The sequence below is a fragment of the Lycorma delicatula genome, chromosome 1 (assembly GCF_047948215.1).
Source record: "Lycorma delicatula isolate Av1 chromosome 1, ASM4794821v1, whole genome shotgun sequence".
NCBI lineage: Eukaryota > Metazoa > Arthropoda > Insecta > Hemiptera > Fulgoridae > Lycorma > Lycorma delicatula.
In genome coordinates, this window is record NC_134455.1 from 204,970,829 (window position 1) to 204,997,755 (window position 26,927).

A 26,927-nucleotide genomic window follows, 5' to 3' on the forward strand; every position below is an offset into this window, starting at 1 on the left:
TCTTCAAGGGTGCGACGATATACAGCATGGCGGCTCAACCAACTCAGTCACTGCCAACTGCCACCATTACAGTATGTGCAACTGGCTGCACCTACCTCTGGTTACTGGACTAAAAACCATGAAACAGAGAAAACTGACCGCAACAGGAAACAAGTAACACTGTAGCATGAGTGAAGCTGCAACAGGGAAGTAAATTACATTTTTCTAACTTCTACATTCTCTTATTCTTTTTATTTTTTTCATTGAAGAACTTTCAGTGCATACTACACCAGCAACAATACATAGTTTTGTTACTTACTAATAAATGAACTTCCACATAAAATAATTTCTATTTGGAGAAATATAACTAAGCTTTTATGACATTAATTTACATAAAATTTTATTTTGTAGGATTTGAATTATGTCTATATGATTTTATTACAATAAAATGTAATATCTGTATCCACAATCAACAAAATAACATGCAATACATTTAAATTTGCTTTTTATATTTTCATTTATTTATTCCTAATGTGTACATTGCAGCCTGTTTAAGCAGTGAACAATAAGCAACCACTGACATTGTGAACATGGCACAATGAGATGAGAAAGATATGTACAAGATGTAAAAGAGGTGTAGGCTTCAATGGCTAATCAAACCCCAACCACCAAAGTACACCAGTATTCACCGTTTAATATTCTGTATAGAAGTAACTAACTTTTATTAGGATTTGAATTTGAACCTCAGAACATTTGAATTCAAAAGCAGCTTTTAACAAGTGATTTGCAATGAGTTTACACCAACCTGCTGGGCTGTTTTCTTACATTTAAATGTAAAATTATGTATATTTCTTAGAACTCCAGTATTTTTTTACAGATACTTTTTTCATAAGATGAAATTTCAAACATCTATTATGAAGTTAAATTTCATTTTTAACTATCTAAAAGCAGCACATTTGATTTCATAATATTTTTGTTATATAAATTAAAAACCTTTTCTACAAATTGAAAAATAACTGTGCAAGTAAAAAAATTTTCTTAAGAACTATTGTTATGTATTTTAAGCAAACCTTAAGATGTTACAGTAATCTAAGATTTTTTGTACTAAGGTATTACATTACAATTTACTTTTACTAGATTTTTTACATTTTTTTTTTTCAAATAGCAAACAAGAGAAACTGGATTATATTTTGAAAATCAAATAAAGAGCAATCTTATTACACGAAATAAAAATGGATGTTTTACGGCTACTGAAAAGATTTTAAAACTTGCATTTTACCAAAAAACTGCATTAAATAAATTTGTAAGATGTGGCAATTAAACCATTTACAATTTTGTTTAAAGTACAGGCAGGAATTTTAGGCATACCAACTTAACGTTTACTTTCTTTATTCAAAGTACAAACTTCTTAGATATGAATTAAAAACAAAAATATTATATCATTGGCAAAGTTATTTAAAGTGAATTGTCTAGCCTGAAATAAGTCAACATTATTGCAAGAAAAACAAACATAAATTCTTCTGCCACAAGAACAGCAAAGAAGTAAACTTCTTTTGTAATTTTGTGAGGTGTTTAGAATTTAACTGGGAATTACAATCAATTTTAATATCCCTATGTCTTCACATTATAAGATTTACACACATTAATCAATCAATATAATCTTTTTTCACTACGAATAACTTTGAAAATAGTGCTTTTATTCATAACCCTTTGTAGTAGTAGTAAAAGAAATCATCTTGTGATTCATATCCACTTTAAATGACTACTTCAAAATTTGGCTATTGTAATCTGAAATATAAAAGTAGTCACAAAAACTCAGAAAATTATCTTAATTTTGTAAAAATATATCAATAAAAGAGCAGAAGTAATTTTAATTCCAGTTTGTTGGACAATAAAAATTCTGGGTAGTGTTAATTCAAACCGTTCACACCTTATATGCATAACAATATTTATTTATTTACTAAAGAATTCCATATTACAACCAGTTAGACTTAACTGTAGATTACAATGTTAAGTATTAATTAACAAAAATTAAATTATACGTTACTAATTAGAATATTCACATAATATAACTGAACACAAAAACTAAAAAACCTTAAAATTCAAAAAAAGAAAAAAATTAGATGCACAAAAAAAATGGTTACAACATACTATTTGTGTCATACTACTACTTTAAATAGGCACAATGATTCGAATGGCAGACGATCATGAGCTATGGCGGATAATTATCAGCAGGAAATGAATTGGGTCACCAGCTCTCTGACATGAGAGAAGGGATCACTAATTAGTACTTTAAAATTTCACTTAGTGTAAAACAAGCATCTTACAAAAATGATCATACTGGAAACTAGATCTTTATCCACCCTGTACTTTTTTCACTAGCCTAATTAAATAAAATGAAATTTTTCTTTTTTTGTCATCAGTAATTTGACTGGTTTGATGCAGCTCTCCAAGATTCCGTAACTAGTGCTAGTCGTTTCATTTCGGTATACCCCCTACATCACTAACAATTTGTTTTACATATTCCAAACATTGCCTGCCTGCACAATTTTTTCCTTCTATCTGACCCTCTAATATTAAAGCAATTATTCCAGGATGCCTTAATATTGTGGCCTATAAGTCTGTCTCTTCTTTTAACTATATTTTCCCAAATGCTTCTTTCTTCATCGATTTGCCGCAAAGAAATGAAATAAAGAAGATACAATAAAAAAATAATGTTTTATGTTTACTTTTGAAAGACTTTTGATCTTCTGATGAAGGTGCCTCAACCAAAGAACATAGAGGTAAAATGAACTTATAATTACTTTTAGCAACTCAGAAAGATATATATTTCAATCAAACCAATGAATTCAAAATGTCAATTTATCATACATATAAATTATGAAAATATACTACTTCACGACAGGCAACAAACTCAATAAAAAATCAGCGGTTAATCCTGTCCAATTTTCAATCCATAGAGCCTTTTGTGAATCTAAAACATCAGTTTAATGATAACAGAATGCTATAAAACATAACGATTTGAAGCAAGATCTTGCAAAATCACAATACAGCTAAGTAGATAAACATTAATATACCTTACGTGTTAACTGTTCACTCTGATGAGACCTACAAAAAAACAAGCGACACAGAACATTTAAAAGCAATTACAATTAACTCACTTTTGTCATTAATATTAGTTAATTTTTTGTCACACATCTTCTCTTCTAATATGGATACTTTATTCAATTCACCAAAATTCTTTGTACTGCTAATATTTTTGCGGTTGTCATTATTACATTTCCGTGGTACTTTAGGAGCTACTGAAACAAACAGAAATTGATAAAAAATAAAAACGTTAAAGTTTACAAATTTATATAAGTATACCATATATATATACACATGGTTTTCTTTAACATATGCTAAATTTCAAAGTCAATGTTTTTCATTATCAAAATAATAATTTAAAATTAAAATTTAGCAATGTATTGAAGAAATAAATAAAAGAAAAAATATCAGATGAAGTGACACTTTGTGCAAAAAAGTGATTAACAGGCTAAATTGATTTACATTTTGTTTCAACTTCCTAGAATATTCCTACACAATTTCATCTTTTTAAATCTAATTAAAAAAAGAACTTCTTAAATGCTAATGTGTTAGTAACACATAGCATAGAAGGTAGCAACACATAAAAAAAATGATAATGCATCCCAAGTGCTTCATGCAATAACCTACATATACTTTGGATTTGTAGTTTGTTTCTTGGACCAACTGACTTGAAAATCCAGAAATCTTGAAAATGAGATGAAAATCCATGGTCTGTAGCATGGTACAAGGTCAACAGATATGAAATCACAACATTTTTAATTTAATTTGTGTTTGAAATTTTTAAATAATTTTTAATTTTTGTATAGTAACTAACATATAGTGTTATTGCATATCTTTTTCTTTCAATAATAGAAAAAAATCTCCAATTGTTGGACTTACGTGGCAGTAATTTTTCTTACCATGAAAACTTTAAAAGAAAAAAATAAAGCTTCCTGTAAACAGAAATTTTGGTACAAAATGTGTAGAATCAATGAAAAATGGCCACCACAAAAAAAAAACCTGGACATTTGTAAAAAATTTATTTTCCCCGGCAAAAGTCATTTGTTCTTGAATGAACTGACCCAATAAAATCAAAATATCAGTTATTTTCTAATAAATCACAGTACACAGTATAGAAGACAACATTTATGTAAATGAAATGATTGAGAAATATTAGCACCGATTTTTAAAGATGTAAACTTTTCTCACTTTATGGTGCCTATGAATAATTTGATTCATTTTCTCCACTAAGAAAAATGTTCTTCTTCCTCAAGCTGATTTTTCCTAAGAAAAATTTAGTTGATTACAATTTTTAACTCGTTTCAGAAGTTACTATATTGGGAATGTATACTTGAAGATTCAGGGTTTTAGACTGTTATCAAGCTAATTTTCTACTTTTGATAGAAAATATATAAAACATACTTCATAAATTTATTTGTTTCATTTCATAAATACTGTAAAAATACTTTTTAAGTTTAATTAGCAATAATATTCTAAAAGCTAAAAGTATTGTTTATTAATTATTTTAACATTATAATTTTTCTAATGTAGTTTTAAAGTGTAGGTAAGCATTTTTGTAATTAAATTTAGTAACAAATAATTCTTACTAACTACATATAACTACTTAATAGCACTCTCTTTCTATTTAATAGCAAACTGATGCCTATGCCTTATAAAGATTTTAAATGTCCTATGTTTTAATCTTATATATTTATAAAAATTAATGTTTGTTTGTTTGTCCTGCATGTGTTCCTATACCATTCATGCACTTGTAATGAAACTTTCATCAGTTGTTGTGCGTACACCTTTGAAGGTTTCTGAATTAGTTTAGCCCCACTAGGTGGCGCGGGGGTTGAGATATTTTGAAAAATTGTATTTATGAACCCATTTGGCTCATATTCAGAATATATATTAGTTACGTGAAAAGAAATATTTCTGCAAAAAACAGACCCTGCAAAATATCTCTGGGGGTCGAGATATTTTGGAAAATTGTATTTATCGTCTGATTTGGCTTATTCAGAATATATATTAGTTATGTGAAAAGAAATATTTTTACAAAAAATGAACCTGCTAGGTGGTGCTGGCATCAAGATATTTCAAAAAATTGTATTTATGATCCAATTTGGCTCATATTCAAAATATATATTAGTCACATGAAAAGAAATATTTCTGCGAAAAAGGGAAAGAGGGGAAGGGATGAAGATTGTTAGAGAAAGAAGGAAAGGTTAAATTTTGTGATGTTCCGTAATGTTCAGTTTTTTTATGTTTTATCAAACTTTCATTTTTTTTCATATATATATATATATATATATATATATATATATATATATATATACACCCAAATCTAGCAATAGCGAAGCACTGCTGGGTCAGCTAGTTATACATAAATTTTAATAACAGAAATACAGAAACAATTGCTAGTGTCTTCAAAGAAACAATTTTATAAATTTAGTTATTTTTTCTTTCATTTATAAAGAGAAGTTTTCATTTATACTGGTCTATGTTGTTTTCATAACAAAATTTAATCTTACTGCCAACTTAAGAAAATTAAAAAAAAATTGTTAAACTTTTGGCCCCAAGTCTAATAAACCTAAATATTAAGTCCCAATATTTTAAATTATTCATGTGAAAAGAAACAAATGTAAAATTTTAATAATAACAAATTTAGTTTGAATATAGGTTTTACAGTTGAGTATGAAAGCAGCCTTATAGAAAGATGAGTTTCAAATCATTTGCATTTTTTTCTGTTATTGAGAGATGTTATAATACTGCATATTTTCCACTGACTTGAGTACTTTATTCAAGCAATAGTTTACTGTAATTTTGAAATGGTTGCCTAATATTTGACCAGTTATTAAACAATCGAGGAGAATGCATTAGATTTTTGTTTTTTCAATATTACATTTATTTTGTATTTAATTATGTTTTCTATTTAGTTAATTGGAATTTTTTGTAGGCAATGACTACAGAAAAAGCAGTGCATTAGGAAAACACTGTAGCTAAGTACGTCATTAATTTTATCCTCCACACTCTAAAAGTAAAATAGAGTCCTAATTAAATAAAAATCCTGATGTCTTAATTTACAGTCCAATAAGCTATTTTGCCTCATTACAAGATTCCTACTTGTCTTGACCTCATATTGAATTTAGTCAATTTACATCATTTTAAACATTTTTCTGTAACAAGACAATTCAAAGGCTTTTGTTATTTTTAATTTTCCTTTCTGGTTTTCCTAGTGTTCTTGTTTGAAAACCATAAATTGCTGCATTCCACATAAATATTTATAACACTTTCTTTTTAATTTTTACATCTATATTTGATACTAGCAGAATTTGTTCATGCTACCTTGATCAACCAGACTGCTTTTAATTACATTGTATGTCCATCCTTTGAAACTTTACTCCTAAATAAAATATTCTGAAAATTCTTGTGTACTATATTCCTCTATCTTAATATTTATTTCCATGTTATCATCCTTTCTGTCATACTTAGAAAACTTAGTTTTAGTGATATTTATTTTCAAGGTGAATTTCTTTCTTTGCAATAAAGCACGCCATTCAGCAGTTATTCTAATGTTTGTGGTTTTTGCAAAAAACACAATGACATCAGAAAATCTCAATATCTTCATTTTCACTACTCAGACAAGTTACTCATTTTTTAAAATATTTCTTCAATCTCTGTATTGCTTCTTGTACGTAGGTGTTTAAAGCAATGTGAACAGATTACATCTCTGTTTCACTCCATTTTAATATATGATTCTATATCCTGAATCACATCTTGCCTTTCTTTAACTTCTCTTAGAACTGTTACTTGAAACCTGCTCTAAGACTGTTCCTCTTTCATTTATTTTCATTTTCTGTTAATTTCTTAAATTTTGACCTATTCTCCAACATTACTTTATTCTAGATGCAATTAATGTCTTTTCTTGAGTATACTATACAATCCATAATCTGGTTTCAAAATCTCTAAAAAAATTATAATATAATCTATTTCTTATATTCTCAAATTTCCTTGTCTCGCTCATACATATTTTTTTTCTGTTTATGATTTTTAAAAAGGGTTTTGCAATCATCAATTTATACTTAGTGATAAATTCAAAATGCCTAGAGAACTTCATTAATTTCCTTTAACTACTCTTTCTCATTCTTCTCCTACCATGGCATTTACACTTCCAATACTAACATACTGTCACCTCCTTAATATGCTTCATAAATTTCTTCAAATCATTCCATCTTCTGCTGAAATGCTTGGCTATAAATCTGAACTATCATTATTACAGATATCTCTGAATCTATCCTGACTAAATTATTATGTCTTACGCCAAGAGTCAAAAAATGTTGAACCAATCTGTAAATCAATTTGATGTTTACCTATTTTAATGTTAGAGATTTCAATGTTGTATGAAATACTGCAAGATTGCACCAGCATTCTTTTTTCTTGAGGATAGAAATTTAGATCAGTATTTTATTTGGAGTTGACATTTATTAGGAGCTTATGAAGAAGTATGTTGTCTAAAACTTTGCTTAAATATTTTGTGGTGTTCCATTATGTAAATATAAAAATTCACTAAAATAAAAGTAAATTACATATAACTCAAGTTCAACCCTTTTTATCCCCATGCAGGCAGTTAATAAAAATACGAGGGACATTCAATAATTAAGAGACAAATTGATGTAGAAAAAAAAAGTGTATTTTTATAAAATGAGACTTTTTTTACTTCTCAACATAATCCGCACCAATATTAGACTTATCCCAATGAACTAGTTTTTTTTATGCCTGATGCAAAGAAGTCTTTGTTTTGTTGTTTGAGCCACTTTCTCACAAATTCTTTGACCACCTCGTTATTGATGAACTTTTTCCACGTAATGCCTCCTTGAGTGAACCAAACAAATGAAAATCCGAGGAAGCCAAATCTGGACTGTAGGGAGGATGTGGTAGTATCCCCAACCCATTCTTCCAATGATTTTTGGGTCAGCTGGGCGGTGTGAGGGCGAGCATTGTCGTGTAGCAATATCACACCTTTTCTTTGAGATCCGCGACATTTTTATCTCGCTGTTGGCTTTACTTTTTTCATCAGCATGTCTGACTAGTGACACTGTTTATTGTACACTGATTTTCCAAATAATCACAAAAGATGACACCTTGGGCATCCCACAAGATGGTCAACATGACTTTTCCTGCTGATGCTTGCATTCTGAATTTCTTTCAGACAGGTGAGCCGGTGTTTTTGCTTTGAATTAAACAAAACAGACAAAGTAGTTTAAACCAAGCTATAATAGTTTTAAGTTATATACATTTCTTAAATAGAATTTCTGAAACCTGTATTTATTTTTTGACTCTACTATGTTGATTTCCTATGATAGAATTCCCTAAAAATTACTATAATTGTTTAATTGCAAATTTAAAAAAGGAAATTTATGGCAAACCTTGAAAAAGGGTTATCACTCTAATTTTGTGGGGCTTTCAGTATTTTCTCAGAAAATGCATGAGATGTAATTCAGGAACTTGTTTATTCAATTTTTCATGTCAAAAAATGTTTTTTTAAAACTATCAATAATTGCACCTCATATGAACTTCATTGCTTACAATATCACCACTGCGCAAAGTTAAAAAACATAAAAAAATCACCAAATTTTCCCATTAATTTGGGTTTCAAGAATTCAGTATGGTTTCATTTTATCCTTGGAACAAAATTGAAAATGAATTATTTTGTTAACTTTAACTGAAAGGCAAAGTATTCCTAGACATATGTTATTAAGAACAATTTTATATTATTAAGTCCCTTAAATCAACTAACAAAGTACTGGTGTGCAATTTCGAATCACATATATATTTTTTCCTTTCTAAAATCGATCCTTTCGGGAATTATATTCCTATGCACTATACAAATTATATTAATCCGATCAACCCACGTACAGAATTAATAAAATAAGATGACACCTACCCCTTATTTCATAATCCAAGCAAGAGCACTTTTGCGAGTACCTCACATCATCAGTTGCTCTATAATTTTTCAAATCTGTTGTTGCAAATTACACATTAAAATTGAGGTTTAAAATTGTTAAAAGATTCTTTTCCAATTAAATCCAAAACAGATATAGATTTTTTAAATTTTTTTTTAAAAAACAAAATTATATTTAATTAAATTTTTTATTAATGACTTCATATTTTGTATACATGCAAAATTTAATTTAAAATTTAAGAAAAGTTTGAATATATATAAAAAAAAATTAGTTATATTTTTGTTTTGATTATAATTATATATATATATAATTATATATATATATATATATATAATTTATAAACAGATATATATAATTGTTAACATATATATAAAGTGATATTCATAAATAATATTCAGACCCAAATAAGTCACTATGTAAATAATAGAAATAAATACAGATTTACAGATAAAACATTAACATCACAAATATTCCAAATTATTCTTCAGGTAAAAAAAAAAATCATTTTACAATATTCTGATATTATTTATTACTAAAAATAAAACAAAACACAACATTTCACCTAAAATGCGAGACTTTATCAACAGCAACTAAAATAACATAACCTAATCAAACATATGTACAACCATATTATACGAGTCTATACTCACTAACGCATTAGTAAATACACCCAAACCTCCCTACCATTCAACCACACATAGAAGTCAAACATCAAATCACATACCACCCAACCACCTATATAATATATGGTGTGGTTGAAAATATATATATATATATTTATTTATTTATGTATTTATATATCTCTTTTCATATTACTTTAGTCTCTGGGATTTGCTGTAAAAAGAAAAAAATATTTATACATATTTTTTCCAAACATTTTTTCCTCCACTGTAATGAGTAGTAAAATTTAATCAATTGTAAAATCACCAAATTCAGTACCTTAAAAGAGACACATACCAACTGCAGCGCATTCAAAGTGATTTCATCATCAGGAGTTAAACTTAAAAATTGCACATAAAATACATTCACATACAGTGCTTAGTCATAAATATATCTTTCATAAGCACATAATTCATTATGAACCAAATAAGCAGTCAAATAAGTTTTTTCTTACTAGTATCTTCCCTGTTATACCTAATAATCTACAAAAACTCTAAAAACATAAGATGTATAAAAGGTTAGTCACCATCAGTGAATTAGTTTTACAATGATCATTCTTAAGACAACAGAACACTGAAGAAAAAAGATTGTGAATAAAATATAAACTTGAATTCACATATTCTATTTTACGTAGGACACAATATGTAAGCCTGCATTTAAGTAAATACATGAATCAACAACCAAAGTACACCTATGAACAATACATCTAATAATAAGAGTAGTTAACTTTAAGGCAGTATTACTTTGCTTTTTTATCCTTCTATGATTAAAAAAACCCTTTAAGAGATTCAGTACTACTGCTTGATTAGTTTATGAGGATGGATGTATAAAAGTACATAACTACCTTTCATGTTACCAGTTATCTTTTTAAATTGGTCCAGAAAACTCCCATCATTTGAGAATATGTTAGTAGGAAGTGTTGAAACCTCATCATCCTTCAGTGCGTCAGAAGTTCTTTTCCGTTCGTATCTGTAAAAATGAATAAATATCTTTAAAAAAACAAAAAAATCTCAATACCTGGAAACTTCATGGAACTTTTTCAGAAATTCCTTAAAAGTCAACCTAACAAATGATAAAACTGAACTGTACAAAGATGTACCTATTGACATGTTGGTCCAGTGAACAATAATACCCGGCTTACCAAAGTGACTGTTACTCAAAATTTTTAATGCCCCCCCATAAAAATTTTATATTAAAGGGCAGAATATAGTTTAAACTTTAAGCGCCTCTGCAATTATATTATAATCACTTCACTGCTACTGCATGATGAGCAAAAAATTAATCAATAAAACTAAAATAGCATATTGGCATCAATTTTCTTTGAACCTGTACAAAACAGAAATAGGCTTAAAACAATGTTAATCAAACCTACAATGCTATTTAAAAAATTTTCCAGATTGTATGAGAGTTGAATGCAATTACATATACATTCTAAATTGAAATACCACTATGTAAGTAGATATCACATGGAAACCATGAAAATTCTCAAAAATATGTAGAGTATTGTCAGGTGGCAATGATACTTGTTGATACTTATGAAATGGGAGTGAGGGGAGATGGGAAGGAAGGAGAGAGGGAATTGTTATTTGGAGGTGGGATAAAAAAAATTGGTAATAAATTATTATTACTGATAAGCCAACCAAAATAGTACAGAATGTAGAAAATATGTGGCTTAAAATACAAAAATGAGAGGTAATCATGGATAGCAAAAGTAATGACAGAGAAGATGGAAAAAAATAAGAAAATATAAAACTTAAAAAAAAAAATAGAGAAAAGTAGCTAGGTATACAAACTTATTACACAATGCAAAAGAAAAAAAGAAAAATGGGATATCTATGGAAGAAATCTTTGATAAAAATATACTTAAGAGACTAAGTAGATGCAGAGAAAAAATGTTTTGTTTATACTGTATTCAATTAGCTTGTTGAGTGAAGAATAAACAAACATTGTGTTTGTGTTACTGATTTTGTCATGTCCCTTGTATCAGTGCCAATTCACAACGTGGCCATATCTATATATAATGCAATAAATATTACTCATATAAGTCACCATATAATTTATTTATTTAAATTTAAAATATATGTATAATTTTTGTAAAATATAATAGCATGTAGTTTCTTGTATATGCTGTCAGAACACCTGTATGCACAGTTTGTTTACTTTAACTCAATAAGCTAACTGAATTTGGTACAAATGAATGAATGTTTTACTTACCATGGAAAAGGAGGAAGAGTTGAGAACAAGGATGATTGGACAAGTGTAATGACTACAAGAATAAAAAAAGCAATAAAATAAGAAAATCATGTAAAGCTCTATAACAGACAACTTAAAATATCTCAATACATTAATGAAATGAGAATAAGTAGACAATTCAAAATAATATATGATGAAGGAAAATAGCAAGATTTTGCTAAGAACATAATGGTTCCATTACCAAAAGATTAGGTACAAGGAAGTGTAAGAAAAAAGGGACTATAATTTAGCACACTGCAAAAATAATGTTTTGGTATCAACAATTTATTAAACAAAAAGAATAGCATATAGCAATGGCCAATGAGGCGTAGCAGAGAAAAAGAGAATACAGTGCAGCAAGATAAATAAAACTTACGAAAGAGACACTTTGTTTAACAATATTGTGATTGGATGTCAAGTGTTTTATTATATTTTTGTAAATATAATCACTGACACAGGGGGATATAGAGAAAAATATAAATAAATATTAAAAATTAAAAAACACAACTGCGAAAAAAACATTGTTGACAAAAACTGCTCTTTAATATAGTATAATTAATAATAAGATAATTAAAGAGCATGCAAGTGATAATTTTGTATGTAGTATTTGTGTATAGTATAACTTTTTTTTTAATTTATTTAAATATATGTATTTTTATATAGCCTGACTCTCCCATAACTTAAATATTCCAATTTGGTGTCTTACATCTAAATCGGTTCAGCTGCTGAGCTATGGTGGAACATACATACATATATACAACCTATATATTACACTCCTTTTTTGGCAGTTGTTTAAAAAATAAAATGAACAGAAAATCAAAAGTTGCACAAATACTGAATGAGGAAACAGATTCCAAAGCATTAATAAAATGAGAAATAATTGGTCAGTCAGTCGTACAATTAGAAGCCAAACTTTACTATTAAAAATGATACCGTTTTGACTCACTAAATAAGTGCTCCAAGGGGGTTTCTTGCCTTCTTGGCACTTTTAATATTTTTATACTTACTACTATAGTTGAAATTGACTTGTTTGAACCATTCAACTGCAGTGTTCATGTTATATAACAAGCACTTAAATTCATTTCCAGTCATCAGGAAAATTCATGTTGCAACATGCTCATTTAAGCTTGTTGCATCATTTGGCTTTGCAGTTACAAACTGGTCAGTCTGACATTAGTCAGTGATCTGCTCACATCTTTACAGTGTCTCAAATTTCATCCTGTGTTTGGACGTGTTTATTAAATAAATAAGTTTTACTTAATCTTATATTTGCAAATTTTAAAATAAGTTAAATTTTTACATTATTTTCAAGTAATTTCAAATAAAACAATGGAAGAACAATGTTCCACAGGAATTTATGTGAATGAATAGTGTCATAAAACAGTGTGTGGTACAATGCCAAAAGAACTCTTGTGAATTTAATGATGAAAACCAACAAATTATTTTTTTACGTGTTAATTCATGTCACTAGTGTTTGTAAATATCATGAAAAGAGTTATGGTCAGAATTCAGTCACCTGTATGGGCAGTTCTGCTGTGTTCCTTTGAGAACTCATAAAAAAACAGTTAAGAAAAACGTAAGACAAATAACATTAGAGCAAGCTCTTAAAGAACAAATTTTTCCAAATTTAAATTTAGTTCCTGGAAAGTTTTTTGAGTTAACCATTTCAAAAGTTTTTCTAAGCAGAACAAAGAACTACGTGAATGCGAAGACCAAGAACATACATTGCTCTACATCACAATATTGAACAATTGGATGTTGCTTGTAACATTTTGGGTGTATCAAAATTGAAAAAATTAAGCCAGATCAAAGGCAATCAGGATTAAAATTAAAAATAAATAAGGTATCTGAAAAATTAAAAAATTGTCTTGAATTATGTTTTGACTCAAGTTTCTGAAAATGAAAATCCTCTTTACGTGAATATGATGATTTTATTTTAAAACCTAAAGTAAAATGTGTTCTTGCTTCTAAAGAAGATAAGGTTAAAATTATCAGTTTACTTCACCAATCTTGGACCAGATCTAAAATAATATCAGAGTTCAATGTGTCTGAGTGTTTGGTTAGACTTACTAGAGAATTAGTTAATGAGCGAGGCATTCTATCGGAGTTAGGTAAAAGATATAAAACAGGCATTAGTAACGAAACAATTAAAAAAGTTGAATTATTTTATGAAGATGACAGGCTGTGTCCTGGTAAAAAGGATTGTGTTAGCATGCATGTTGATTGTGTCAAAGTGCATAAGCAAAAGCGCCTTGTTCTGATACTTAAATGAATTGTATGTCTCCTTTAAAAGTGAAAACCCTGAGGAAAAGAGTGGAAGATAAAAGTTCTGTCAACTCTGTCCAAAATGGTGTATCTTGACTGGTGCATCCAGGAATCATACAGTTTGTGTCTGCCCCCACCACCAGAACATCAAACTCATGATTAATAATGGTCCAACCTTAATGTTGATTATAAGGACTCAGTAAACATATTTGTGTGTGACAAAGATAACTACAACTGTATGATGAATGTGTGCACCAAATGTCCAGGTAAGCAGGCAGTGTTTGACATGCTCAACTTTTCCAGAGTATGTGTTGCCAGATACAATATGTACAAACAGTGATAACAGCTAATATGGCAGAGATGATTACTGCTCTTCAGACCAAAGATAAGTTTTTCGAATCATTAATGGAAAAATTGGAAAAGCTGAAAACTCACATTTCATGTCAAAATCTCAAGCTCAGTTTTTCAGAAGAACAAGAAGAAATCAGAATTAGGTGAAGAAGAATGTTTGGTGTTAGCAGACTTTGCAGAAAACTTTTCATTCCTTGTTCAAGATGAGATACAAAGCTTCCATTGGGTCAACAACCAAGTCACAGTTCACCCTTTTGTGTTCTATTTCAACAAAAATGATGTATTACAACACAAAAGTGTCTGTATTTTAAGTGATCACTTAAAGCACGATACAGCAAATTTGATTGCTTTCAAAAACTTTTAACAGACCATATCAAGGAAGTACATCAGAACATTAAAAAACTCATCTATTTTACTGATGGTGCTTCCAGTCAATATAAAAATAAAAAGAATTTTGCTAATTTGTGCAGTCAGAAAAAGACTTCAACCTTGAAGTGATGTGAAAGTTGCAATATCTCATAAATCTTTGCAGAGACTAAGCCAGTAAATGAACATCTCACTACGTTCAGCCCACCTTGCAGTAATGAAAATGCTGAGAAATTTTATCCATACTGAATGCAGTTTTTTCATGGGCTAACTAATGCTGATTATGATAAAAGGGTTCACTACAGTCAATGGTTCAACACAGCATGAATTTGAATTTGATCTAACTGCACAATTTTCAATGTTAATCGAATAGGGTGCAGTTTCAAACAAGGATAAAACGAATACATAAAATACCTCAGAAACGTGCATACATCAGCAATGTATCAAGAGTTTCTACCACATTATAGATATAAAAACCAACATTGTAAACACCTTTATATTAAACATGCACGTAAAATGTGATCAAAGGCTAATATTGAATCATAACTTTAACATTGTGAAATACAAAAACATACATGTTAAAACATTTTAATAACACATCTCAAAATCTATTTTTAGCATTTACATATATCAATGCCTAAAAAAACCCACCAGCAGAAAATTAACTGACATTAAAACAAAAGATTGGATGTGGTGAAAATAGTGATAGTTACTTATATTCACAAAAATAAATTAAAATGTTGTGATATTAAAAACATTTTACAATAAAATTTGTTTTAAGTTCTAATCACAAAAATTAATATTCCAAAGATTTCAAATGATGGATGGGATTATGGAAAAGGGAAAATAAGTTGAAACTAAGAGGTTAGCAAAGGAGAGAAGAAGGCGGAGACCAGCAGCCTTGAACACTGTGAATGAAAGAATATTCTAAAATTACGTTGGTGAACAATTATTTTGTTACACGGTCAATATTTGTTGAATCTTATGTATTTTTGGGCGCTGATTCCAAATATGAAGTCAGAATTTCCCTATCAGCCTCAGATTTTTTGCAATTGCCCTTCCTATTTTCCAGCAAGTACATGTGCATTAACAATACAAGCACAATTTATTTATTTGTAGTCAAGTTGTTAAATAAACCAGAATTTATTTGAGCTGCTAAACAACCACGAAAAATAAGTATTATTTACACAGTAATTAAAATGATTACAAATGATACATATATGATTCATGTCATACAATTTTCTAAATGTAATCAAGTCACCCAGTGGGTTAGTCACACATTGCACAGCATATATGAATTTTCTTTTGGTGACAATGCTGGACGTTATACTGTAAACAATAAACATTACATCATGCTGGCTCAGAAACATTTTTAAAAAACTATATTACTAAACTGTGAGCTCTAGTGTGTGCAACTTTTCTTACCAATTTGTGATTTTATTTTTCCCTGTAAAGTCAGTCTATGCATTACATTAATTTATATATTAAGTTAACAGTACACGTTTGTGAATAAATTGCAGAGAATTTTCTAATAAAAAATCACACAGTTGCATTGACCATCCAGACAGTTTCTATTAAATTTTTGGTGAGGCAGCATTAAAGTCTCAGAGGAGAAATATAACTCGCTGATAAAAAAATCAAATGAACTAAATTTTGGATATAAAGTAAGTGATAAAGACAGATTCCTGGGCTCTTCATATCTGCTGTAATTCATGTGTAATGCTGTCGACTGGTTGGTTGAATGGATGTCACATGAAACTTCCAATTTCAATGGTTTGGAGAGAAACAAAGGATCATTTCATAGACTGCGATTTTGTATAATGAGAATATCAAGAATAACATCTAAGACTAGACATTCTGTTAAATATCTTGATATAAGAAGATAGGGAGGAGAGTGGAGTATTTCAAGACGCATAGCGATAGAATCATTGTAATAAGGATAAAATCAAAACCTAAACCGACAACGATTGTTAACGTCTATATGCCTACAAGCGCCCATGATGATGATGAGGTAGAATGTGTATACGAAGAGATTGATGAAGCAATTAAACACGTAAAAGGAGATGAAAATTTAATAATAGTTGGAGATTGGAATGCCAGCATTGGAAAAGGCAAGGAAGGAAATATAGCGGGTGAATACGGGCTGGGCAAAAGGAATGAAAGAGGGGACCGACTAATAGAGTTTTGCACGAAGTATAATTTAGTAATTGCCAACACCCAATTTAAAAATCATAATAGAAGAATATACACTTGGAAAAAGCCAGGCGATACTGCAAGGTATCAAATAGATTATATCATGGTTAAGCAAAGATTTAGAAATCAACTCGTTGACTGTAAAACTTACCCTGGAGCAGACATTGATAGCGACCATAATTTGGTGATAATGAAATGTAGATTGGGGTTTAAAAACCTGAAGAAAAGGTGTCACATGAATCGGTGGAATTTAGAGAAGCTTGAGGAAGAGGAGGTAAAGAAGATTTTTGAAGAGCACATCGCAAGAGGTCTGAGTAAAAATGATAAGGTAGAAAATGTAGAAGAAGAATGGGAGAATGTTAAAAAGGAAATTCTTAAATCAGCAGAAGCAAACTTAGGCGGAAGAAAGAGAACTGGTAGAAAACCTTGGGTTTCAGACGATATATTGCAGCTGATGGATGAACGTAGAAAATATAAGAATGCTAGTGATGAAGAAAGTAAAAGGAAGTAGCAATTCAGAAATGCTATAAACAGGAAGTGCAAACTGGCGAAAGAAGAGGGATTAAAGAAAAGTTAAGGAAAATTTTGGGGTACATCAATTAAAATCTAATAATGTGTTAAACAAAGATGGTACACCAATATATAATACCAAAGGTAAAGTCGATAGATGGGCGGAATATATTGAAGAGTTATACGGAGGAAATGAATTAGAAAATTGTGTTATAGAGGAAGAAGAGGAAGTTGAGGAGGATGAAATGGGAGAAACAATACTGAGAATTTAAGAGAACATTAAAAGATTTAAATGGCAGAAAGGCTCCTGGAATAGACGGAATACCTGTAGAATTACTGCGCAGTGCAGGTGAGGAAGCGATTGATAGATTACACAAACTGGTGTGTAATATTTATGAAAAAGGGGAATTTCCATCAGACTTCAAAAAAAGTGTTATAGTAATGATACCAAAGAAAGCAGGGTCAGATAAATGTGAACAATACAGAACAATTAGTTCAACTAGTCATGCATCAAAAATCATAACTAGAATTCTATACAGAGGAATTGAGAGGAGAGTGGAGGAAGTGTTAGGAGAAGACCAATTTGGTTTCAGGAAAAGTATAGGGACAAGGGAAGCAATTTTAGGCCTCAGATTAATAGTAGAAGGAAGATTAAAGAAAAACAAACCAACATACTTGGCGTTTATAGACCTAGAAAAGGCATTCGATAACGTAGACTGGAATAAAATGTTCAGCATTTTAAAAAATTAGGGTTCAAATACAGAGATAGAAGAACAATTGCTAACATGTACAGGAACCAAACAGCAACAGTAACAATTGAAGAACATAAGAAAGAAGCCGTAATAAGAAAGGGAGTCCGACAAGTATGTTCCCTATCTCAGTTACTTTTTAATCTTTACATGGAACTAGCAGTTAATGATGTTAAAGAACAATTTAGATTCGGAGTAACAGTACAAGGTGAAAAGATAATGATGCTACGATTTGCTGATGATATAGTAATTCTAGCCGAGAGTAAAAAGGATTTAGAAGAAACAATGAACAGCATAGATGAAGTCCTACGCAAGAACTATCGCATGAAAATAAACAAGAACAAAACAAAAGTAATGAAATGTAGTAGAAATAACAAAGATGGACTACTGAATGTGAAAATGGGAGGAGAAAAGATTATGGAGGTAGAAGAATTTTGTTATTTGGGAGGTAGAATTACTAAAGATGGACGAAGCAGGAGCGATATAAAAGGCCGAATAGCACAAGCTAAACGAGCCTTTAGTAAGAAATATAATTTGTTTACATCAAAAATTAATTTAAATGTCAGGAAAAGATTTTTGAAAGTGTATGTTTGGAGTGTCGCTTTATATGGAAGTGAAACTTGGACAATCGGAGTATCTGAGAAAAAAAGATTAGAAGCTTTTGAAATGTGGTGCTATAGGAGAATGTTAAAAATCAGATGGGTGGATAAAGTGACAAATGAAGAGGTATTGCGGCAAATAGATGAAGAAAGAAGCATTTGGAAAAATATAGTTAAAAGAAGAGACAGACTTATAGGCCACATACTAAGGCATCCTGGAATAGTCGCTTTAATATTGGAAGGACAGGTAGAAGGGAAAAATTGTGTAGGCAGGCCACGTTTGGAATATGTAAAACAAATTGTTAGGGATGTAGGATGTAGAGGGGTATACTGAAATGAAACGACTAGCACTAGATAGGGAATCATGGAGAGCTGCATCAAACCAGTCAAATGACTGAAGACAAAAAAAAAAAAATCTTGATATACCCTCTGCTATAATACCAGTGACTTACAGTCCTCTCTCTTTTTCTATTTTGCCCCTGGAAACACCGCAAGGTATTACTTCAGAGGATGAATGAGGTTGATACGTATGAATGTAAATGAAGTGTAGTCTTGTACAGTCTCACCACCAAAGAACACCAGTATTATCCACAATCTAGTATTCAAATCTGTATAAAAGTAACTGCCTTTACTAGGAATAGAACCTTAGAACTCTCAACTTCAAAATCAGGTGATTTGCGATGACAAGTGAACCACTAGACCAGCCCAGTGAGCTAGTGACTTAGTCCAGTTTCCCATTCCAGTAAAACATGAGAATTAGGCAAAGAAGAAGTTACTGATGTTGAAGGTTTTGCAGATTTATCAGATATTAAACAAAAGAGACTCATACTTTTTAGAATATACAAATACTGAACCACACTTAATTAATCCATCAGAATTAAACCTAATTTATGATCTAAATTTATCCAACAGTCAAGCATGAATTCTCACACCACAACAGAAAGGATGGAATCTTTTACAAGACAGCATTAAGATACCAAGTGCTTTCCAAGACAGGAAGAGTGAATTTGAACATTTCTTCTTTCAGTAAAAGGACTTGTATTGTGTTGATGTGGAATCTTTACTGGAAGTTTTGAGGCATATGCACCATCCTAATGAATGGCTTCTTTTAATACTCCTGAAAGCACAATTTGAAAGCAGTGCTTCTTCATGTCGGAAATAATATCCCATCTATTCCCTTAGCTCATGCAATTCACATGAAGTCATATCAATTATATGAAACTTGTGTTCGATATGATTCAATGTGAGAAACATTTGTGGAGATCAGAAACTGATAGTACTGATACTTGGTTTATAGCTTGGGTATACTAAATTGTATTCCTTAGAGATAGTAAGTATTGTTATGTTAAAAGATAAGTGGCCAAAAAGAGAAACTGTGACCGTAGGAGAGAAGTACGTTGCGAGTCCAGCACTAGTAAAAACTGTAAAGATTTATCTTCTACCATTATAATTACGCAAGGTTAAATGAAAAATGTTGTTAAAAGCAATGAATCGTGTTGGAATTGATTTACTTTCTAAAAAAACAAGTTCCCTAATAGAAGTGATGCTGAGATAAAGGAAGGTATATTTTTTTATTGCAAATAAGAAAACTAATAAATAATATTGAATTTGAAGACAGTTTTCATGACTGTGAGGTTGCTACGTGAAAATCTTTTACAACTTCCTTAGATATCATAAAGCAGATAACAACTACAAAGAACATAACTGAACTTCATAAAAGATATAAAGCACTTGCATGTAATATCACTAAAAAGCCACTTCTCAAATTCTTATCTGGATTTTTCCCTACCAATATTGGAGCTATGAGTGATAAACATGGAGAACACTTTCACCAGTATGTATCCATTATGGACAAACTACCAAGGTAACTGAACACAGGAATGCTGGCTGACTACTACCTATAGCAAACTACACCAAAAAATCCAAAATCAGATTTTCGGCATATAGAAATTGCATGTATAATAACATATATTACCATTTCAATGTTTTTTCTTACAATAAAAAAGGCTAATTACAAAAAAATTACTCTTGATTGAAAGAAACCACTTACATATTTGAAATCAGAGTTAAAAATACTATAATATTCAGCTATTAACATTTTTGTAACAAACAAAAAATTAAAGCTTTTTTTTATATCTTACAGTAATCAACAAAAGCATCACCAATCTGAATATGATACTGAAAAAAAAAATGGCAGGGAAAATTGACTATTCAAATACAAGCCTAACAACCTCCTTAGGAAAATTAAAACTGGGCATTTGATTTGAGTAAATTTAAGGTACTAGCTCCTCAGCCAGAACTAAATACACCAATAATGATCATAATAAATTATCAGAAACATTTAAATTTATAAAACAAGGCAAGGTTAATTTTGAAAACAAAACCTAAATATTTTACAACCTTTTTTTTGTAAAACACATGTTCAAAAGTTATATTAACCAAAATAAGAAAAGTTAACTTGAATTGATAATGGTTAGACAACAAACTATTAATTTAAAACAAATAAAATAAGAACATGGCTAACAGAGCAAGGCAAAATAAATATTACAAACAAACCAAACCTATGTGTGCAAACTAAGTGAATAAACCCATAAAAACAATACTACATAACCATTAAATACAAATTAGTGTACTATTAACAATTTTAACTTGTATGATTACACAAAATCATATAACTTATCAACTACATAATTGGAACGACTTTATAAATAATGCGATTTTACAAGTTATTTCAACAGCGGCGTAGTACATAATTTGAGATACCGATTGATGAAAACTACGTAAAATCTACAAAAATATCACATAAAATAAAACACGCACCCTCCTCTCCATCGGTTTCTAGAACTAGATGAACTAGGACCTCGCCTATCGACGACTACTGCTGCCTGAGGATTTAACTTTTTAAGAGCTTGTTCAGTTTCTTTTCTTTTTTTTTCCTCTAACTTTTTTTGTATTTCTTGCTTCTTCTGCTCAATTAACTGTTGCTGTTTTGTCATCTGTTCGAATCTTGCATTTTGAGTTGCTTTGGAATTAAAACAAAAACGAAACATTTCACTTGTATAAAAGTTCCGAACGCATACACTAACGACGTCACGGCTTGAATTCAGCTAAACACTTGGGCAACATAATAGTGACTTTGAAATCAAGAAATTATATGCAAATTTTTCCATTAGCATTTTATGTACAACAATTCAATATTGTGTTTCACCATATTATTAGGATTATTAAAAAAAGCATTTTTCCCTTTACGCAAGTAGGCCAAAAATAATTGATTTTTATGATCATCAATAAACTAATTACTAATGTTTCACACTAAGATTTAAAGATTTATACTATTTACTAAAATGTTATATTATTATCTGCCCAAATAGAATAAAGTTTGGTAGTAAAATACATTAATAACATGGAGTATTAAAATCATTATGAACACATTTACAACCTCTCTTTTTAAACTAAGTAGCATAATTAAGTCATTATTTTTAAAATAATTAGTATCACTTCTTTTTTTATAAATCTTAACATTTCAAAACCAGCAAAAAATTAAAAAGATAAATCGGTTAAAGAAGGCGATATCTAGTAACCAGATTTCATTTTCGCGCGTGTTCTGGTATGTTAATGTCAGGATTTGCGTTGTCTTTCGTTGTTTGGTTATTGAGTAGTTAATTGTTATTGTGTTTTTAATAATGGAAGATTATCATAAATTAGAAAAAGTTGGCGAAGGGACGTATGGAGTGGTTTTTAAGGGAAAACACAAGAAAACTGGTAAGCTAGTAGCTATTAAAAAAATTCGTATGGAAAGTGAAGATGAAGGCGTTCCGTCGACAGCAATTAGAGAAATATCGTTGTTGAAGGAACTTGTTCATCCAAATATTGTGTCACTTTTAGAAGTACTAATGGAAGAATCACGCCTATATCTAATATTTGAATTTCTTTGTATGGATTTAAAAAGATTTTTAGACTCGTTTGAAAGTGATGCATACATGGAACCTTCAATGGTTAAGTCATATCTCTATCAAATTACTCAAGCTATTCTTTTCTGTCACAAAAGAAGAGTATTGCATCGGGATTTGAAGCCCCAGAATTTGCTGATTGATTCCAAGGGTGTGATCAAAATTGCAGATTTTGGACTTGGAAGAGCATTTGGTGTTCCAGTTCGAGTATTCACACATGAAGTTGTGACACTTTGGTACCGTGCTCCAGAAGTTTTGCTTGGTTCCACAAGGTACTCTTGCCCAGTAGACATCTGGTCTATTGGTTGTATTTTTGCAGAAATGGCTACAAGGAAACCTTTATTTCAAGGTGATTCCGAAATAGATCAATTATTTAGAATTTTTCGAGTTTTATCAACACCAAATGATGAAACCTGGCCTGGTGTTTCTCAATTGCCAGATTACAAACCAACCTTCCCAAACTGGACTCAGAATACTTTAAAAACCCAAGTGAAGAACATAGATGAAACTGGTTTAGATTTATTGGAGCAAATGTTAATCTACAACCCCAGCCAAAGAATATCAGCTAAACAGGCTATAAAACATCCTTTCTTTAATGATTTAGATAAAACTACACTGCCAAAAACTGATCTGTATGTATAATGTGTATATTAAAAACTTCTTTAATTCATATACCTTGAATTTTAACATTTTGTATGTTTAATTTTGATGAATATATATATTTAATAACAGTCTTCTGAGTTATTTTAGTGTGGCTTTTGTAATATTTATGTGGATGGTAATAGTCGAAACTATGGAAAAAAACAAATAATTATGTGTTTCTTTGTTTTGTGAATGCAAAAGTTGAAAAATTACAGATATTAGTGCTTAAAAATAATTATATTATTATATACTTAAATGTAGTAGAAATGTCTTCTTTGCTGTTAGTTCTAAAGGTTTTTATTGTTTATCTAAGTTGAGCTTGTATTTTTGTCTTTCTGAATTAGAACCAATATCATATTTATTTTACAGTTTTGTAATAGAACATATCACTTTAGAAAAAAAATAAACGCTATTTCTGTTCTGTTGTACATTTCTGAATATTTTTTGCAGTGTTGATAAATTTACCTCTTTGAAAATCAAATATCTATACAAGTTTTATTTTCACTTATTTAGTTTATGGAAGTTAAATAAATAACAAAATTTAGCCCACGGCTGTGCTTACAAAACCAGTACCTATTTACTTAAGAATTGTATTTAGGTTATGTATGGTGAAACTTTATTGCCCATACTTCCGTAAAAACTAATTTTTAATGGGTCAAATTACTTTAGATTAACATTTCTTGGACGTAACCATTAAAACTTTAAGTCACTTTTACTGCTTTTTTTTTATGACAATGGTCTTGCTGTTTTTACAGTATTGCTTCAGTTGATATAGTTGGTAATTTTTTATTAGGAAGATCATATACCTAGGATGCAGTCAAAAATTATATTAGTTCTCTACAAAAAACTTTTTATATTCTTGTATTACACAATTTGAAGTGTATTATATGGTTCTGTTTAGTGTATATGTTCATTTTATCTTTATAGTTTACATTGAAGTGTTCAACTTCAAAATATATTATATGTTGAACAAATAAGATGGCAAAAATATATTATATTTAAACATATAAAGCCAGTTGCTAATAATAAAACAAACATTTATCATTCACCTAATACAAACTAAAGTTGATTCGTGCAAAATCACCAATAAGGATAATTTTTTGATGTTTAAAGAATTTTAATGATTTTTTGTTTATAAATTGTACCTATAAAATCTATTAAAAAAAGAAAATTTTAATTAGATTAGTACTTTTTTTAAAATTATTTCAAAGTATAAAATGTGTGACTACAGAAATACACATATATTTGGGAGCGTTGGTACTAAAGATCTGTACTGTAGATTATTTGAAAGACATTGAATTGGATATAAAACAGTACATTTATAAGGAATAGTATTCATTGACACTTTTTTCTATTTTTTAAAATTTCAAAAATGTTTTCTAAAATATTTGTTATTCAATAGATCAGGTACCTGTATGTGAATTTTGGTGATTAAGAAATGATGGAGTTTTTATGAAAATAATTTTTCAATAATAATATGTTGTCTAATTAGCTAATATGACATAAAAATTAAAAATCCTTACATATTCTTTAAAGATGCCCTTTGATAGAAATTTTTCTCTGAAAATCTCATTCTAGTTATAATTAATACTTTGATAAATGTAATGATCAGTGGCGGCTCGTAGCTGAAATTAGGGGGGTGGGGGGGACTGCTACAGAAAACATTTTTCTGGGCCTTTTCAAGGCCATGGTTAAAGTTTTCTGTAATATAAAAGAACAAAAAAAAATGAATCAAATAGAATAGCTGGAAGCAGGATAACTAATTCTACACTATCACATTCAAGAATATTGTACACTGTTTTTAAGCACAATGTGCGTAACTGTTTAGTATGTGCATACTCTGTTAAATCAATTAATTAATAAAATGTCCACTTAAAAACACTGTATTCCAATGATGCTTAATTTAAATTTCTATGTACGCAGAAACAAAATACATAATTAGTTTTTACTAATTACCTTCTCTTTTGTCCTTCCAGTGTGTTTTTGGGCAGATTTGGCAATCAAAGAACCCTTGCTTTCTGCCATCTTCTGATCACTACTGAAAAAGCAACTAAACCACTTTCATATTCCTTCCACCAACCAAACTAGAAAAGGGAATGAAGGAATATTCCATACACACGTGGAGTAAAAAAACCCTATGTTTCACCAGCATGCCAGGAAACAACACTGTGGGAGCAGCAGTGCTTTCTCTCATGTGCGGCTTCCTATGTACACAACAGCCAAATATCATGTTGCTGGAACTGTTAAGCACACAGTTCCATACAAAGAATTTTATATCTTTTTCATAAACTGGGGAACGGCTACTGTTATTAAGTTTAAAGATTACATGTTGTACAAGAATAAAGAAAGAAAAAAGGACTCATTATATTAAATGTTATCGATAATATCAAGGCAAAATTGGGGATGCTGTAGTTCCACATTGCCTATGCGAGCCACCACTGGTAATGATTTTTATTTTCATTATTTAGTATGCATGATATACTGCTCCAATAACAACAGATGTAATAAAACTGATATTTATAGAGATTTTAATGGCTGCCATGTTCAGATTTTCATTTTGTAGATGTTGAGGATATATGTACACTAATATTTAATTAAAACATCTCAATTCTTTCGAGAAATAGAAATGTTTTGAAAAAACAAAATGGCAGGCATGAATAATTAGTTGAGATAAGCCATTTGTCCACATGAATATTTTTGTTTATTTTAAAATCCTGATTCAGCCCCTTAAGTTTGGTTATTTCCTAGACACCCTTTTACAAATTGTATCAGCAGCAGCAGTATAAAAGGTAACTGGTTGCCACATCAGTAGATATTTTTTAATTCTTTATAATCTGAATATTTATTTTCAACTTCTAAATTCCGATTATGGTAATTATAATCCTAAGAGGATGAATATTTCCACTTAGGAAGTTGTAAAGTAACATGATACATATTTACAAAGCAGATCAGATGTTTTTATAATGATTTGATAGCAAATTATTCTTCACAGTTGTATTTTTGTTTAATACCAGAATAAAAGTTTATATTAAAATAAAAAGAAATAGAAAAATGACTGTCTTTCCAGCATATTGAAGTACAGTTGCAGATAGAACGAATACAGGCTGCCTCTTATTTGAGTTCTTAGGAGTCTTATTAAGATCATATGATGTTTTGTTTTTGTTATTTTTAACTTTTGTTAACAGCAGATGAGGAACTCCTCGTAATAAATCCATGTTTAAAAAGAGAAAAAAAAAATTATTTTTGTCTCATTCAGTTTACCAACCAAATGGTTAGTGGACTGATTACAGAAATTGAATCTATAGCAAATTGGACAGTTCAGTTATTTGATAAGGTAACTGCCATGCTCACTCCAGTTCAACTGACTGTAACTGAAGACCCATAAACTTTACTATTAGCATT

General features: G+C 29.8%; 2 protein-coding genes across 4 annotated transcripts in view; one reads left to right on the forward strand and one right to left on the reverse strand.

The window, feature by feature from the left end:
• Positions 1-22,037, reverse strand: part of LOC142327664 (uncharacterized) — a 74,296-nt gene extending 52,259 nt beyond the window's left edge. For 2 of the 3 annotated variants that reach the window (XM_075370912.1, XM_075370895.1), the window contains exons 1-3: positions 21,754-22,037; positions 10,513-10,637; positions 3,141-3,281 (exon numbers count right to left, since the gene is read on the reverse strand). In XM_075370912.1, coding sequence (XP_075227027.1) covers positions 3,141-3,281; positions 10,513-10,637; positions 21,754-21,983 — 496 coding nt within the window. In that variant the 5' untranslated portion in view covers positions 21,984-22,037. The remainder of the gene's footprint in view (positions 1-3,140; positions 3,282-10,512; positions 10,638-21,753) is intronic. The other variant, XM_075370903.1, reaches the window with a different exon arrangement.
• Positions 22,038-22,510: 473 nt separating this feature from the next.
• Positions 22,511-23,953, forward strand: Cdk1 (Cyclin-dependent kinase 1). The gene has a single exon (XM_075370920.1). The coding sequence runs from the start codon at positions 22,617-22,619 to the stop codon at positions 23,523-23,525; it is 909 nt and encodes a 302-aa protein (XP_075227035.1). The 5' UTR covers positions 22,511-22,616; the 3' UTR covers positions 23,526-23,953.
• The last annotated feature ends 2,974 nt before the right edge of the window (positions 23,954-26,927 follow it).

Coding starts and splice junctions, on each gene's coding strand:
- Cdk1 (XM_075370920.1), top strand. CDS start 22,617: ATGGAAGATTATCATAAATTAGAAAAAGTTGGCGAAGGGACGTATGGA.